Genomic DNA, 15,829 nt, shown 5'->3' with positions numbered 1-15,829 from the left:
GAGTGGACCACACTTACTAGAACTTGTGACAACCTGTACATTGTATTTATTCAATCACTTTACCTTCGTTCTTATCGTCTTTGTAATCATTACTGTACTGTACTGTGACCATTAGGATGCCTCCAGTACATATCAACTGGGATCGACCCATGCTAGGCTTATGCCCCTGGGATACCACCCATAAACACATGAAATAGGGATCGACCCATGCTAGGCTTATGCCCCTGGGATACCACCCGATAAGAGAGAACTTTCATCACTTAGTTCAATTAATCTTGGAGATTGTTATTTCGGTCGTCACCACATTTTTGATACCTTGAAACAATGATACATCAATAGGAACCAAGTAATAGACCTTCTATACAATAACGATGTAATAAGGACTCATTGGTACATCAACAATATGTTTCAGAATCATCAATATCACAACAATGAAATAAGAGCCTTTTGGTATATCAATGAACATTTTGACACTTTATAGGATGGAAACAACTTCGTTGGTAACGTAGAACAATACATGTTTTTGGACAACCTCGGAATCTTACTTGATGGAACATTGGTGTTTTCATGCCAAAGAACATTGTTAGAGTATGCTTTACATACCTCGTTGTAGATTCAGCTACCAATTCAACACAACTTCCCGCCTTTACAAATCACTTATCTACAATGAAATGTTTGGCATCTAGTATTAGCAACCCAACACCACAATTCTCTTCCATAATTCTATACTACCAATATTTGCAAAACATTCCAAAAACCAACTTGAACAATAGGTTTATGTGTGTATATGTATATAATCATCATCTCAATACCACATCATCAATACCACATCATCACCCCAAATTCCTTCACAATTTAACATAATCCAACCATGCACAAGAATAATCCAACATCATTTCCAATCATCTTTCAACAACAATCAAATAACATACTTCTTATGCTCACATGCATATATATATATATATACATATCCATATAAATAACACCAACATAATTTACATCCTTACCAAAAAAAAATGGCCCTTTTGATTTCGAAGTCCTGTTGGCACAAATAAGGGGTGCTTCTCGAAGCCCTTGAGACGGTGAACACAACTACGGAATCAATTTGGATTTTCTACGGTTGAATCACAAGATAATTGGAGTTGAACTTAGGCTAGGGTTTCTTATTCTTCAATGATTTGGATGATAAATGGTGGATATAAGGCTAAGTATATGTATATAATGACCAATTTTCGTCCATGAGGTGATGGAAAATGACCATATTGCCCTTAAAAATTTAAGTAAATCCGAATCTGTCCATGGTGGACTGTTTTGATAGGCTAAAGTAAATCGGCCATAACTCTTTGCTCCGATATCGGATTTGGGTGAAATTGGTATCGTTAGAAAGATAATTCAAAGGTCTTTCATTTAATATAAATTAATCCACCCAGTTCGTCCTGTACAAGTAGTTATGATCGTTTGAAGTTGACCCTAAAAATCTGTTTTGAGAGGCTGAAGTAAAACGAGTATAACTCCTTACTCAGATGTTGGATTTGGATGAAACCAATTTCATTGGAAAGAAGACTCAAATATCTTTCTTTTGATATATGGTAGCTCAACCAGTTCATTATATTGAGGGAGTTATGATCGTTCAAAGTTGACCCAAAAAACTGGCAGGCCTCAGTAGTTTCCTGCACATTTTACTGTTCACATCCCGGCCACCGTTTTAAAGTTTCGAACGAGCTCGCTTATATCCGAAACTTATCCGTTTTTGGAAATCTTTATATCGTTGGAAAGCTTATTCAATAACCTTCGTATGGAACCATCGACGGGAAAATTCCGATATAAATAAAGTCGATTCCTATACACCTATAATCAAACTATACACTTGAAACCATCTCAAAATAATCAATACTCATACTTAAACTCATATATACCTAACTTAGGATCAATACATATACCCCAACACATATAACAATGACTAATGCATGTAATTAAGTACGGGGTGTTACACTGCCAGAAGAAACAAATGGACTACAAGAGAGATGGAAAAAGCTGCAGTACAGGAAAAATGTGGAATCATCAGTATCTCTGAAGGGGTCAGCTTTTCACAAAATAAGCTTCTTTTGAGAAGCGTCGTCGGTAGCCTCCCTGGAGGAATAGTAGATACCCCGACCCTATCAGATATTAGGCGCTGGAAACACATACACGGAGTGAACATTTATGAGATGGGGCAGAATCGATTTCTCTTCGAGTTCCCATAAAAAACAACTGTTGAATACATCTTGAGAGGCAACTGGAGTTGGAAACTCCACAGACTCCGACTATAATGGTGGTCGTCAACATTGGAATCAATCCCTTGCTCTGCAGCAATCGAACAAGTCTAGATCATATTGGTCGAACTCCCCCTGCATTTATGGTCGCAAAATGTATTCAAAGAAATAGGAGATTACTGCGAAGAAAAGCCAACTGAGGAATCACCTCAAATGGGCAAGAATTATGGTGAGAGGAAACGGAGACACAATTCTGAAGACTATCAACATTGAACATGAATAGATCAATTTCTTGATCCAAATCTGGTGTGAATTATAGCCTAGATTCTCTCTTTGTGAAGGAATCATGCAAACAACTTCGGATCATCGGTTAATAATGGGTTCTAGCTCTATAGGGGTGGGGCTTGAGAGGATAGCTTCCTGACAGGGCACGTGCATAATTTTCAAATAAACCCTAATAGTCAAACACGTGACTGGCCACATGTGAATGCCTCCTCAACTAAAAGGCCACCAGCTTCTAAACTTTTGGGCCCAGATTTCCTAGCCCAACAACTTATGGTGGAAAATACATATGCAACCCACTTTTTAAAGCCCAGATCTGATCTATTTTTAGAAGAAGTAAACGTCATCTCTCAATATACTGCCTCTCAGAATATTACATAACAGGGAGAAGCTCACTCTACTGCTCCATCCATAGCGAAGGGAAATTCATCTCCAGTAACACAAAAAGGCAACGAATAAGGTACTGAATTCAAGTACGACAAAGAAGAGACCTTTGAAACAAATTCTACTCTTTCTGAACCACTAGCCCCGGATAACATGCAACTCTCTATTGTTAGAGAAACACCTATTGAAGATGTTGTCCCCATTATCATCCATACCGAAGAACATGAGCAGGATCCAGATTTCGACATTCCAATTTGGATACACCAAAACATTATCAAAATCGGCAAGCAATTTGAAATTGATTTTCAGGGATTTGAGGAAGAGGCTCAGCAATTACTCATAAAGATTGATCAAAAGAAGCAATCAAATATGGGAAAGACCAACAAGATGCTGGAGCTCACATCAAAGGTGAAAGGTGCTAAGGAACTGAAACGTCTTGATTTTGGCCATAATTTCAAAAGCTATGGCACCAGGAGTAGGGGGATATCACATATTGATCAATGAAAGTTAACTTAATTTCATGGAATGTTAGAGGATTGAATGATGAAAGAAAAAGGAGAATGATCAAGAGTTGCATTAACACTTGGAAGGCAGATGTATATTGTTTCCAAGAAACCAAAGTTGAAGGAGATATCAGTGATTTCGTTAGAGACCTTTGGGCCAACAGATGGGTCGATCACATCCAATTAGAGGCTAGTGGTACCAGAGGAGGAATTCTTCTAATGTGGGATAAAAGAATTTGGGATGGAGAGCGCAGTAGTCTGGCCAATCAAGGTTGTCACTCCATCGCATGTAAATTCACAGGCAAGATGCAGGATCTCACTTGTTACTTAATAAGAGTATATGCACCCAATGATAGAAAAACTAGAGAGGAAGTCTGGGAGGAAATTGGAGCTGCCAGAGGTCTATTTTTAGGTCCATGGGTATTATGTGGAGATTTCAAAGCAGTTAGATTCCCCTCAGAAAAGAAAAATTGCAATAGAATCAACAAATCAATGACTGATTTTTATGATTTCATTCAAGATATGGGCTTGCTAGATTTGCAACTAACAAGTGGGAAATTTTACTTAGAAAAAAGGTAGCAGACACGATGTTGCTGCAAGTTTGGATAGATTTTTTATCTCTGATGAGTGGGATGAAAGATTCAGGAATATCAAACAATTAATTCTTGATAGAGTGACCTCTGACCAATCACCTGTATTACTACAGTACAGCAACTGAGAACCATCCAAATCATATTTCAAATTCGAAAATTGGTGGTTGCAAATGGAAGGGTTCAAAGAAATAGTTAAGGATTGGTGGAACTCTTTCAATTGTGTTGGCAGACCTGACTTCATTTTGGCTTATAAGTTGAAAGATTTGAACGCCAAACTTAGAAACTGGAGCAAAACATTACAAGGAAACTTGGAGATGCAGAAGCTTGACACGCTAAGTCAATTATCAAAACTTGAAGAAATCCAAGATCTCAGGAATTTAACAGAGGAGGAAATAAGAAATAAAATAGCCTTAACTATGGACTTTGAGGAGATAGAAAAAAAGGAGGAGATGGCTTGGAGACAGAGATCAAGAGAATTATGGTTGAAACAAGGTGACAACAGCATAAGTTCTTTCATAAAACAGCTAATGCACACAGAAGATTCAACAATATCAACTTGTTAGAAATTGATGGTGAGCCCGTAAGGAACCCAGCTGATATAAAAAAGAAGATCACCTCTTTTTATCTGAACCTTTATTCAGAGACAGAAAACTGGAGACCCCACTTTAACATGAGAATTTGTCCCACTGTCTCTTCAGAAGATAATTTGATGCTACAAAGATCGTTTGAAGCACAAAAAATTTGGGCCAGTGTCCAAACGTGTGCCGCGGACAAAGCACCTGGCCCAGATGGTTTCTCAATGGCCTTTTTTAAACACTGTTGGGAAGTAGTGAACACTGAAGTCATTGCCATTATTCAAAACTTCCATGAAAGAGGCATGTTTGAAAGAAGCCTCAATGCTACATATGTAGCCTTAATTCCCAAGAAAGTGAGAGCCAAAGAATTGAAAGATTTCAGGCCTATTAGTCTTATAGGCAGTATTTACAAGATCATCTTAAAGTTGTTGACTGAGAGACTCAAAAAAGTGATGCACAAGTTGGTGGATGATAAACAAATGGCCATTATAAAGGGGAGGCAAATCATGGATGCCATTCTTATAGCCAATGAATATGTTGATTCAAGAACGAAAGACAAAGAACCTGGTATCCTTTGCAAACTAGATATACAAAAGGCTTTTGACCACCTAAATTGGAATTTCCTACTCAGAACTTTGATGAAAATGGGTTTGGGAGAAAAATGGGTCAGCTGGATCAACTACTGCATCAGCACCATCAACTTCTCAGTCCTAGTCAACGGCTCGCCTGCTGGATTCTTTTTTTCTCAAAGAGGACTAAGGCAAGGGGATCCATTATCCCCCTTTTTTGCTCATCATTGCTATAGAGAGTTTAAATGATATGATGAAAACTGCTCAATCAAACAGCTGGATAACAGGTTTTAGAGTAGATTCAAGGGTTGTCAGTAACCTTCAAATCACTTATTTAGTTTTCTGCGGAGCTGACAAAGGTTAAATAAGATTTTTGAGGGTGATTTTCATTCTTTTTTAGGCTATATCTGGGATCCACATTTACTGGAACAAGAGCTTCTTAAATCCCGTTAATGAGGTTCATGACATTCACAACTTGGCTAACATATTGGGAGGCAGGACAAACGACCTTCCAACTATATACCTGGGAATGCCTCTCGGTGCCAAAAGCAATTCCAAAGATATGAATGGAGTCCTAGAGAAGTGTGAGAAAAAGTTGATAAACTGGAAGAGTCAATACTTATCGTTGGGTGGTAGACTAACCCTGATAAACCGTGTGTTAGAAGCATTACCAACTTATATGATGTCTATTTTTTGTGTTCCAACAAATGTGGTGGACAGAATAGATGCTCTTAGAAGGAACTTCCTTTGGCAAGGTAACTGGGATACCAAGAAAATACATTTGGTCAAATGAAAGTCAGTGATTATCAGCAAAAAGATTGGCGGTATAGGAATTAAGAACCTGACAGCTCAGAACCATTGTCTTGCTATGGAGGTTCGCCTCAAATGAATAATCTCTCTGGAAGAAGGTAATCACTCAAAAGTATGATATGGATGGGGAATGGATAACTAAGGTAGTCACTACACCTTACAGAGTAAGTTTATAGAGGTCAATCAGAAATCTGGGAGAAAAATTCATGAGTAAGTGCAGTCATCAAGTGGGTAATGGCTTGAAAACATCTTTTTGGTCAGACGGATGGTTAGGCGTTCCACTAAAACAACTCTTCCCACTTATCTTCAGTCTGAACCAACAACAAGATGCCACAGTAGGAGAAGTCTGGGATGCGTATGGCTGGAACCTAAACTTCAGAAAACATCTTAATGATTGGGAGATAGATAACTTGGCAGAATTCTATGACACCTTCAACCTTTTCAAAGGTCCCTCCTCTCAGGAAGACACTCTTACATGGCAAGTGGATAAACAAAGGAGATTTTCAGTCAGGTCAGCTTACAAGGAACTTAATTATTCTAACAACCAAATTAGTTGTTGGCCTTGGAAACTAATTTGGAAAGTTAAAATTCCTTATAAAGTGGCTTGTTTCTCTTGGGTCGTGGCTAGGAAAGCGGTTCTAACTCATGAAGTACTTAAGAAAAGGGGCTTCCACCTATGCTCTAAATGTTATATGTGCGAAGAAGAATCAGAGACAATCATCCATCTTTTTTTACACTGCAAGTTAACTATACAGCTTTGGAGGATATTCCTTAATTTAAAAGGAATCATGTGGGTCACGCCAAGAGATACAGTTGAAGTGCTGGAATGTTGGAACAAATATAGCACTCACTCAGAACATAAAGAAAGATGGAAGATTGTCCCTGCTTGCATTTGGTGGACAGTTTGGAAAGAGAGAAATCAAAGGTGTTTTGAAGACAATTATAGCTCTACCCAGAAACTGAAGATGAAGTGTTTGGCCCTTTTCTATTTTTGGTGTAAACATGAATACATGGAAGATGCAGAATCTTTTGTTGATGTAATAGGATCGCTGTAAGTAGGTTATAGCTTATTACATCTTCCTTTATTCCATTGTAAGTATGAACGACTGCAGCTTTTACGCAGCAAATAGTTATACAAAAAATGTTACCTTCTCAAAAAAAAAAAGCATCAAATCTGCCACATTGGTCAAATTCCAAGATTTAGAAGGCACAATCAACAATCAACATTTCTAGAATCAAGTATAGATAGGAGAGATACTGTGTGAGGAAAAATACACACCTCTTTACCTTGTCAAACATAGTAAAAAAACCGGGTGCTATAGTGAAAGCTGATGCCAGAGTGAAAACCAACCTTGGCATTTACTTTCCTGCAATTTATCTGTAGTCTCTCACAGGTTTGTTTTTGCTTAGCAGAAAGTGAGAAAAAGAATCAAAGACCAATGGCCAGTCATCAAATGGCAGGAGCATTCCTTCACGCAGAAGAGTCAAGGCCACCATACTTTGATGGAAAACATTATCGCCATTGGAAGGCTAGAATGAGAACTTATGTGCAATCAGTTGACTATCAATCATGGCTAATCATACAGGACGGACCACTACCATTTCCCGTGGGAGGAAGGAAACAAGAAGATGAGGCGAGGCATCCGCTGTTAAATCAAAAGTAGTTCAATTCACCAGAGAACAAATATATGCCGTCCAAGCCAATGCTAGAGCTAAGCACATACTTATTTGTGCTTTGAGCATGGATGGATTCGAACACGTCTCAAGTTGTGAAACTGCACAAGACATATGGGACAAATTGGAGATAATCCATGAAGGTACGGAAAAAGTAAAGCAATTCCGGAAGTCTCTTCTGGTTCAGGAGTATGAGACTTTCTCGATGAGAGAAGATGAAACCATTAAAGACATGTTCCGGAAAATTAATAAAATTCTTGGAGATCTCAAGGCCTTAGGAGTATCCTACTCTAATGATGAAAAAGTCAGAAAAATTCTGAGTATTTTGCCTGGTGCCTGGAAGTCTTATGTTGATATACTTGAGGAAAATCTGGCTCAAACATCATATGAAGAACTTCGAAACAAGCTTATTATTTACGAGAAAACTCATCTTCAAAGGCATGGACGGGATGAAAAGAGATCAAGTGTTGCACTCAAAGCCTTTCTTGATGAAATAGCTGGTGACGAAGAAAATCAGGAAGTCTTGGAATTGATTTCACAGGGATTGAACAACATTATGAGACGAAGAGAACACCTCAAGGTCCCAGTTCGATCAGACCTCGACTAGGAACAGTGGAAGGAGGAACAACTAAGGACCGACATAAACTGTTATGAACATGGCAAGCCTGGACACACAAATGTGTTTTTTCACACACAAACACATGTTTAACACTAGACTTAACCAGTTAAGTAGCATTAGAATTTGAGGAAATTCCTGCAGATCATTTAAATGTTTGAACCTCATTAGTTGCATTCTAAGCATCACTTTTGTTTCTTCATTTTCATCGATGGTATCATCTCTCATAGTGTTTAAAAGTCTTTCACCTTCTTTACGACCTGCTATATACATGATTTAGTAAGACTTACTTCTCTCTGTTTACGGTGATAACATGCCTCAACAACAATATACCCAGTGAAATTCCATAAGTGAAGTCTGGAGAGAGTAGAGTGTACGCAGATCTTACTAGTTACTACTTCCTTGATTCTTGCTGTGCTTCGATTCTTTGCTAACCTTCTTCAAGGAAAGAGCAACTTTCATGCATTTCACAGCCTCTCAAACTCATCTTTATCTGGATTGCCAGATGCCAGTCTTTCCATAATATTTAGTGTTAGTATCTTCCCTTTTGTAGATATATGCATGGTCTCTACCTTTTCATACGGTTCTTTTAATCAATATACCTTATAATGACTATGTATGGTACAGGGAAATGTAAAAAGAGGATAGTGATAATATTTTAATATGTTATGGGTAAAAGAAGTGTCATATAGTGTTGTTTCTTGTTTAAAATTGAGATAAAAGTATTTCGTTGAGGTATAGATGCAATAGGTTGAGATAAACATATTTCGTTGAAGGGTGATTATGCAATTTATGGAATTTCGTTTTGCCATTCCCCAAATCTGCTGAAACCCACGTACAATCCCTAATAATGATTTATTATGATAAAGATAATTCAACTTAAATTGATTATTTGTATAATTAAAAGAATCACTAATAGATATGTGGTCCCTATTATGGATAGATTAAATTAGGACTATGAGAATATGTTTGTGAAAAAGAAACCTTAATTTACAACGTGGGCGTTGATTCCTAGCCAGGGAGACCGGACGACTAGTTCATAACTTCAAGAGGTAAGTGTTGTTTTTTTATATTTGATTGAAATTTATTTTATGCATTGTCTATATTATATGCAAGTGTGATACCGATTGCTTCCAGTTATACGTGTCCTCAATCACCAAATAACGCAGAAAATTTTGTTTCATGATACTAAAGTCGAGCCTATTTCAAACTATATGTATATAGTGATAAAAGTGCACGTGAAGCATGTATTTATTGAATTAGTGTAAAATTGAAACCAAGTAATAGTCTCCGCAAGGTCCAAAGTCAAGGAATACTCATACGAGGACATTTAAGGAAGAATTGCAGGCAGTCCAAGATTGGAAAATCTGAAAAATAATATACACACCTTTACCTTGAATAGTAAAAGTAAACAGCCTCTCTACCTCTTCGGGGTAGTGGTATGGACTGCATACATTTTATCCTCCCTAGACTCCACTAGGTGGGAATATACTGGGTTTGTTGTTATTGTTGTTGTACCTTGAGTAGTGAAAAAAAACTGGTGCTATAGTGAAAACCAACAAAGACTCGAAGACCAATGACCGGTCATCAAATGCCAGGTGCATTCCTTCAGGCAGAAGACTCGAGGCCACCATACTTTGACGGAAAACATTATTGCCACTGGAAGACCAGAATGAGAATGTATGTGCAATCAGTTGATTATCAATCAGGGCTCATCATACAGGACGGACCATAACCAGTTCCTGGCGATGAGGAGGGAAACAAACACGTAGATGAGGCATCTGCTGAATACACCAGAGAACAAATGTATGGCCTCCAAACCAACGCTAGAGCTAAGCACATACTTATTTGTGCTTTGAGCATGGATGAGTTCGAACACATCTCAAGTTGTGAAACTGCAAAGGAAAGCTGGGACAAGTTGGAGATAATCCATGAAGGTACAAAGAAACTAAAGGATGACAAGATGGATCTTCCGGTTCACGAGTTTGTGTTATTTGAGATGAAGGAAGATGAAACTATTAAAGACATGTTCCGGAGATTTAATAAAATTCTTGGAGATCACAGGGCTTTAGGATGGTCGGTCACCTAGTCTGGAAAATTCTGAGGAGTTAGCATAGTGTGTGGAGACCTTATGTCATTGCAATTGAAGATGAATAACTGGATCAAATGTCATATGATGAACTTCGGAACATTCTTATTGCTTTGGAGAAGACTCATTTTCAAACGCCAGGACGGGAAGAAAGGAGATTTAAGTGTTACATTCAAAACCTTTCTTGATGATATAGAAAATGAATTACATGATGATGAAGAAAATCAGGAAGACTTGGCAGTGATTTTAAAGGGAATGGACAACATAATGAGGCGAGGAAAAAAGAGCAAGACGTCCCAGTCCCCTCAGAATTCTATGGGAAGCAACAGAAGGAGGAACAACAAAGGACCGGCATAAACCGTTATGATCGTGGCAAACCTGGACACACGTGTTTTTCACACACAAACACATGTCCAACACTAGACACAGAGTTACATAGCATTAGCATTTGAGGAAATTCATACAGAATATTCAAATGTTAGAATCTCATTGGTTGCATTCTAAGTATCACTTTTGTTTCTTCATTTTCATCAATGTTATCATCTCGCATAGTGCTTAAAAGTTTTTCAACTTCTTCACCACTTGCTACATATGTTTTTAGTAAGACATGATACATCTCTCTGTTTATGGAGACAACGGGCCTCAGTGACTGCAAAAATGATCCAGCGTCATTCACACTGCCATTCTCACCAAACAAACTGAATATTCTCATGATGACCTTAGGATCAGGCTTCCATCCTTTACTATCCTTCTTCAAGGAAAGAGCAACTTTCATGCATTTCACAGCCCTCTCAAACTTATCTTTATCTAGGTAGCCTGATGCCAGTCTTCCCCAAATATTTGGTGTTAGAATCTTCCCTTTCGTAGATAAATCTTCAAGCATTGTCTCTGCCTTTTCATATAGCTTTTTATCAATATACCCTATAATGACTATGTATGGCACTCGGATATCATAACAGTTATCGGATGTCTCCCACTCCTTGAGCAACTGCTCTGCTTCTTCAAGTGCATCAAGTCTCACTAGAGCTTCTAACATATTTATGTAATCCCGATTTATGCACCTCTTTAGAGCGCTCTTCTCAAGAAACCATAATCTTATGACTTCATCTTTGTTTCCTAGTCTAGAATGTACAGAGATGAGGTAATTATACCCAAGCCCTTCTTTATTATCTATCTTCTCCTCCGCTTTTTTGAGGAAACTGTTTGCTTTATCATTTAGGCCTGCTTTAACATATATATTTGCCACAGCAGCATAGGTGTTCCAGTCCATGACAATGAAGGATTGGTTCTCCATTTCATTTAAGACCCGCTCCATCCCCTCAATATCTGATCTTGCTCCATACGAATTGATACAGATTCTGTAACTTAAATTGTCAGGACGAATCCCAATTTCCTTCATATGGAGTAGCATTTCAGGGATCCTTTCATATTCACCAGTTTTTGTGTACAGCGACATTATATCATTGAAGGCCACGGAAGATAGAGGTACACCCTCCTCCTCCATCTTCCGCAAATGTATCAATGCCTTATCCATTTGGCACTGCCGAACATAACAATGTAGAAGAGCACCATATGTTTTATCATTCTTATCTTCTTTGCTCAAGTTATTGAAGTAGATTTCTGCAGCAAGAAACCCATGAACCTTACCAATCAGATCCAGTTGTAATGCATGCTCGATTGATGAAAAAGTGAAAATACCAGAACTCTTCAACCACTCGGAAGCCTGCGCAAAAATTAGCTACCAGTATTTGAGTTAAACATTCTATTCAGTCAGGACAAGGAACATATATACATGTGGAAACAGAAGCTGAACGTCGCGGAAGATTTGATAAATGAGTAGCATTTCCATAAACAAAGAAACATATACTGACAATCACTTTTTAAAAAAATAATAATCGGAAATGGTTTAATAATCCAAACCAAACTGCAAGGTCTAAACTCTAAACCAACATCCTATATTAACAATGCTTTGGAAGGAGAACCATCATGTTTTAGGTTCAAATCCCAGCGGAAGCTAAAAAACACTAGGTGTTTTCTTCTAATCCGTCTAAGCCTTGGTGGACAAAATTAGCTGATACCTATATTGGTGGAAGGTATACCCCTGGAATAGTTGAAATATCTGCAAGTTGATCTCGACATTACCATCATATAAAGTAGTCCTAAATGATAACTAACCATAATTTCTTAATTACAAATTAGCTTCAAATACAACAACAACGACAACAAATCCAAACCAAGACTAAAAAATAAAGCATATCCAAGAAATTAGGTAATGGAAACGCAGAAATGATAGCAGTAGCTCAATTTAGCTGCAAATATTTTTAAAAATTACAGTAAAAATGAAACCAACACATAAAGGCTATTCATTTTTACTTCGAAAAATCACAAAGTACCTCCAAGGCCTGATTGAAGCGTTTACGTTTGCGAAGATCAAGAATGATGCGTTTAAGCTCAGCGAATCTGACTTTATTGCCCTTACAAACCCATTCATCAAGCTCATTGGTTACGCTACAGCTAGGGTTTCCCAGTGGACTAATTTTTGAGTAGAGGCTCACCTTCTTCCGCTTGTCGGAATGGTAAAATCGATATGTTATTCCGGTTAGGGCTCGCAATATCCGGCGATTCACTTGCATTTTCCGATGACAATTTTGGCGAACTTGGTCAGTGTTTAGGGCTTTAGCGGGGTTTCAGTTTTAGAATGACGAAAGAAAGTTCCATAAATTGCATAATCACCCTACAATTTCTGTAAATGTGCAAGTAAAGGGTTCTCGAATTCAACATATTGCATCCACGTCTCAACGATAGATTTTGAGCTCGTTTGGATAGGCCGGAAAAAAATGGCATTGAAACTCATTTTAAAAATAGATAGTTATGTGTTTGAATAAAAGTATTGAAATTGAAAAAAAAAAATTGTTGATGTATTTGGTAAACAACCGTTGTTAATCACTTTTCTTTTGTCAAAATGTCTGAAATATTTTTAAAGTTGTTAATAATATATAGAGTTGATTGTTATTAATTTTTATTTCTAAAATGATTCAAATTAAAATTAATATATATTTTAATTCAATTTCAATATAAACTATATATACAATAATAATAATAATAATAATAATATAATAAAAGTGTAAAGACCCTTAGAAAAATGATTTGAACTTTTTGCCCTTCGTTAAAAATCCCTGCAATAGAAAAAATTGTCTTTTTTACTATTTTATTTAATTTATTATTTAATTATTCATATAATATTTAAAATTAAATTAAAGAGTTCTAAAATACAGTATAAAAGAAAAATATGTTTTATAAATTAAGAAGTTTTAAAATATATGGTAAAAAAGTATTAGAAGAATTAATAAATAAGGACTCTAAAAAATGGTAAGAGCTCAGAGGTAAAATTATGTTGCTTTTCGTAAAATAAAAAACTAACATACTTTTAACCAAAAAAAAATTGTTTTTGGTAAAATAAAAATTAACATACTTTTGACCAAAAAAATCTCAAAAAATATTTGGCACACCTAAAAAAATTATCGTAAATACTATCATATATGCTAAACCTTAAAAATCAATAACCAAATACATACTACCATAAATAATTTGATTATTTATTTATTTTATTTATAATTAAAAAATTTCATATTTAGGTAAAAAAAATTTGGAGAAAAAAATGTTGGGCTTCTATAAATTGAGTTTCTCCTACAACAATGTAATAACATCAGGTATATTCTTATAACTATTTTTTCGATGAGCTCTGAAGGTGTCGTTTATATCATACTGTTCCAATATCTCAATTATCATATTATTTTATTTTAGTTTCTATTCTGTTCAAGTCTATATTGTTGATAATTAATGTTTGATCAGACTTTAAGAATTTTTTTGTTTTAAGGGTAGGTTTAATAATATCGTTCTAATATATCAATTATTGTAGTTTTTATTTTGTTACTATCTATAGGCTTTTCTACTTAATATAGGTGGTAGATGAACATTTAGTCGGACTTTGATGAATTTTTTGTAAAGATTAAAATTTAATAATATTGTTATATATATCGATTATTGTATTATTTTGTTGTATAGTTTACAGGTGGTAGATAAATAGTTGGTCGGACTTTGAAGAATTTTTATGTAAAAGTTTAAGATTAATCATATTATTTTTGTTATTACCTGTTTTGTGACAGTTCACGTCGTAGGAGACGATCAAGATACTAGCACTTCATGCATGTTTGGATGCATAAAGACGTCTATCTTCGATTCTTAAAGTTAATTGCCCTTCATTAAAAACCCCTTGTTTAGACAAAACTGTCTTTTCAAATTTTTAAATTTATTATTTAATTATTATTTATTATATTAACTAGACTTCCTAAAATATATGGTAGAAGAATTAATTAATTTTTTTTTTCTACTAGACTTCCTAAAATATATGCTAGGAGAATTAATTAATATTTTCTTTTCTAATGTTCAACTAGAAAAATACTCCTAAAATAGGATTCTATTAAGGAAATACTTCTATAAATATTGAGATGTATGTTAAACTAGAGAACAACCCGGTTTGCCTATTGGGAAAATATGATTGTTGCTCATCTAACTTGATTCGATTGCATGTCTAGATTGGTGGATGCTTGATTTTCTAACCCTCAACTTCTTCACTGTTTTTTATTAGCATAATAGAATTCAACACATGTGTATTTCTACCTCTTCTTTGTTTTCATTCAAAATCATTTTTTAGGGTCAAAATTTTCGCTAAGATAAGAAATAGTTTGATCAAAATTGAAGCTTTGTGATTACTATTATATTATTTTTTTATAGTTTACAGGTCATAGATGAATGTCGGTTAGCTTTGAAGAATTTCTTGTGTAAAGGTTAGGTTTCATTGTATTATTTTGATATCTTTATTATCTTATTGATTTATTTTAATTTACAGATGCTAGCTGAATGTGGATCGATTTTGAAAAAAAAAATTAATTAAAGGTTAGGTTTAATTTTATTATTGTAATGTATCTATTAGTTTGTTATTTTGTGGTAGTTTACAGTTCGTAGATGAATCTCGATTGGCTTTGAGAATTTTTTGTGTGTAAAATTCAAGTTTAATTGTATTGTTTTGATATCACTTTTATCATATTATTTTGTTGCAGTTTACAGGTGATAGATAAATGTTGGTCGGCTTTGAAGATTTTTTTTATATAAAGGTTAGGTTTAGTTGTATTATTTTGATATCTCTATTATCGTATTATTTTATTACTATTTACAGGTGGTAGATGAGTGTCGGACGACTTTAAGAAAAAATTTTGTGTGTAAAGATTAGATTTAATTGTATTGTTTTGATGTCTCTATCATTTATTATTTTGTTGCAATTTACAGATGGTAGATGAATGTCGATCGACTTTTAAAAATATTTTTGGTAAAGGTTAGGTTTAATAAATAAATTCTCCATCTTTACATACTCAAAAGATATTAAATCTAATTATTATATTCATCTTTATTTTTTAAACAAATA

The 15,829-nt window shown here is 35.5% G+C and overlaps 2 protein-coding genes across 2 annotated transcripts; one reads left to right on the top strand and one right to left on the bottom strand.

Moving 5' to 3' along the window:
- Positions 1-3,418: 3,418 nt before the first annotated feature.
- On the top strand, positions 3,419-4,577 carry LOC124896275. Its single transcript, XM_047407817.1, has 3 exons — positions 3,419-3,841; positions 3,990-4,126; positions 4,244-4,577. Exons 1-3 carry the CDS (start codon positions 3,419-3,421, stop codon positions 4,575-4,577), a joined length of 894 nt encoding a protein of 297 aa, XP_047263773.1.
- Positions 4,578-9,481: 4,904 nt separating this feature from the next.
- LOC107859095 (pentatricopeptide repeat-containing protein At4g21705, mitochondrial) lies at positions 9,482-13,173 on the bottom strand. The gene is made up of 2 exons (XM_016703988.2): positions 12,741-13,173; positions 9,482-12,070 (listed from the first exon to the last, which is right to left on the bottom strand). The coding sequence occupies exons 1-2, from the start codon at positions 12,978-12,980 to the stop codon at positions 10,826-10,828; spliced, it is 1,485 nt and encodes a 494-aa protein (XP_016559474.2). The 5' UTR covers positions 12,981-13,173; the 3' UTR covers positions 9,482-10,825.
- Positions 13,174-15,829: the final 2,656 nt, after the last annotated feature.

This window comes from Capsicum annuum, chromosome 2 (genome assembly GCF_002878395.1).
Source record: "Capsicum annuum cultivar UCD-10X-F1 chromosome 2, UCD10Xv1.1, whole genome shotgun sequence".
Taxonomy (NCBI): domain Eukaryota; kingdom Viridiplantae; phylum Streptophyta; class Magnoliopsida; order Solanales; family Solanaceae; genus Capsicum; species Capsicum annuum.
This window is presented reverse-complemented; position numbering and strand designations above follow the sequence as displayed.

Excerpts from the sequence above, each read along its gene's own strand:
- LOC124896275 (XM_047407817.1), top strand. The coding sequence starts at position 3,419 with ATGAAAGTTAACTTAATTTCATGGAATGTTAGAGGATTGAATGATGAA. Across the intron at positions 3,842-3,989 it reads GTCTATTTTTAGGTCCATGG|AAAAAAGGTAGCAGACACGA; the intron begins GTATTATGTGGA and ends AATTTTACTTAG. Across the intron at positions 4,127-4,243 it reads CAATCACCTGTATTACTACA|ACCTGACTTCATTTTGGCTT; the intron begins GTACAGCAACTG and ends TTGTGTTGGCAG.
- LOC107859095 (XM_016703988.2), bottom strand. The coding sequence starts at position 12,980 with ATGCAAGTGAATCGCCGGATATTGCGAGCCCTAACCGGAATAACATAT. Across the intron at positions 12,071-12,740 it reads GCTTCAATCAGGCCTTGGAG|GCTTCCGAGTGGTTGAAGAG; the intron begins GTACTTTGTGAT and ends ATTTTTGCGCAG.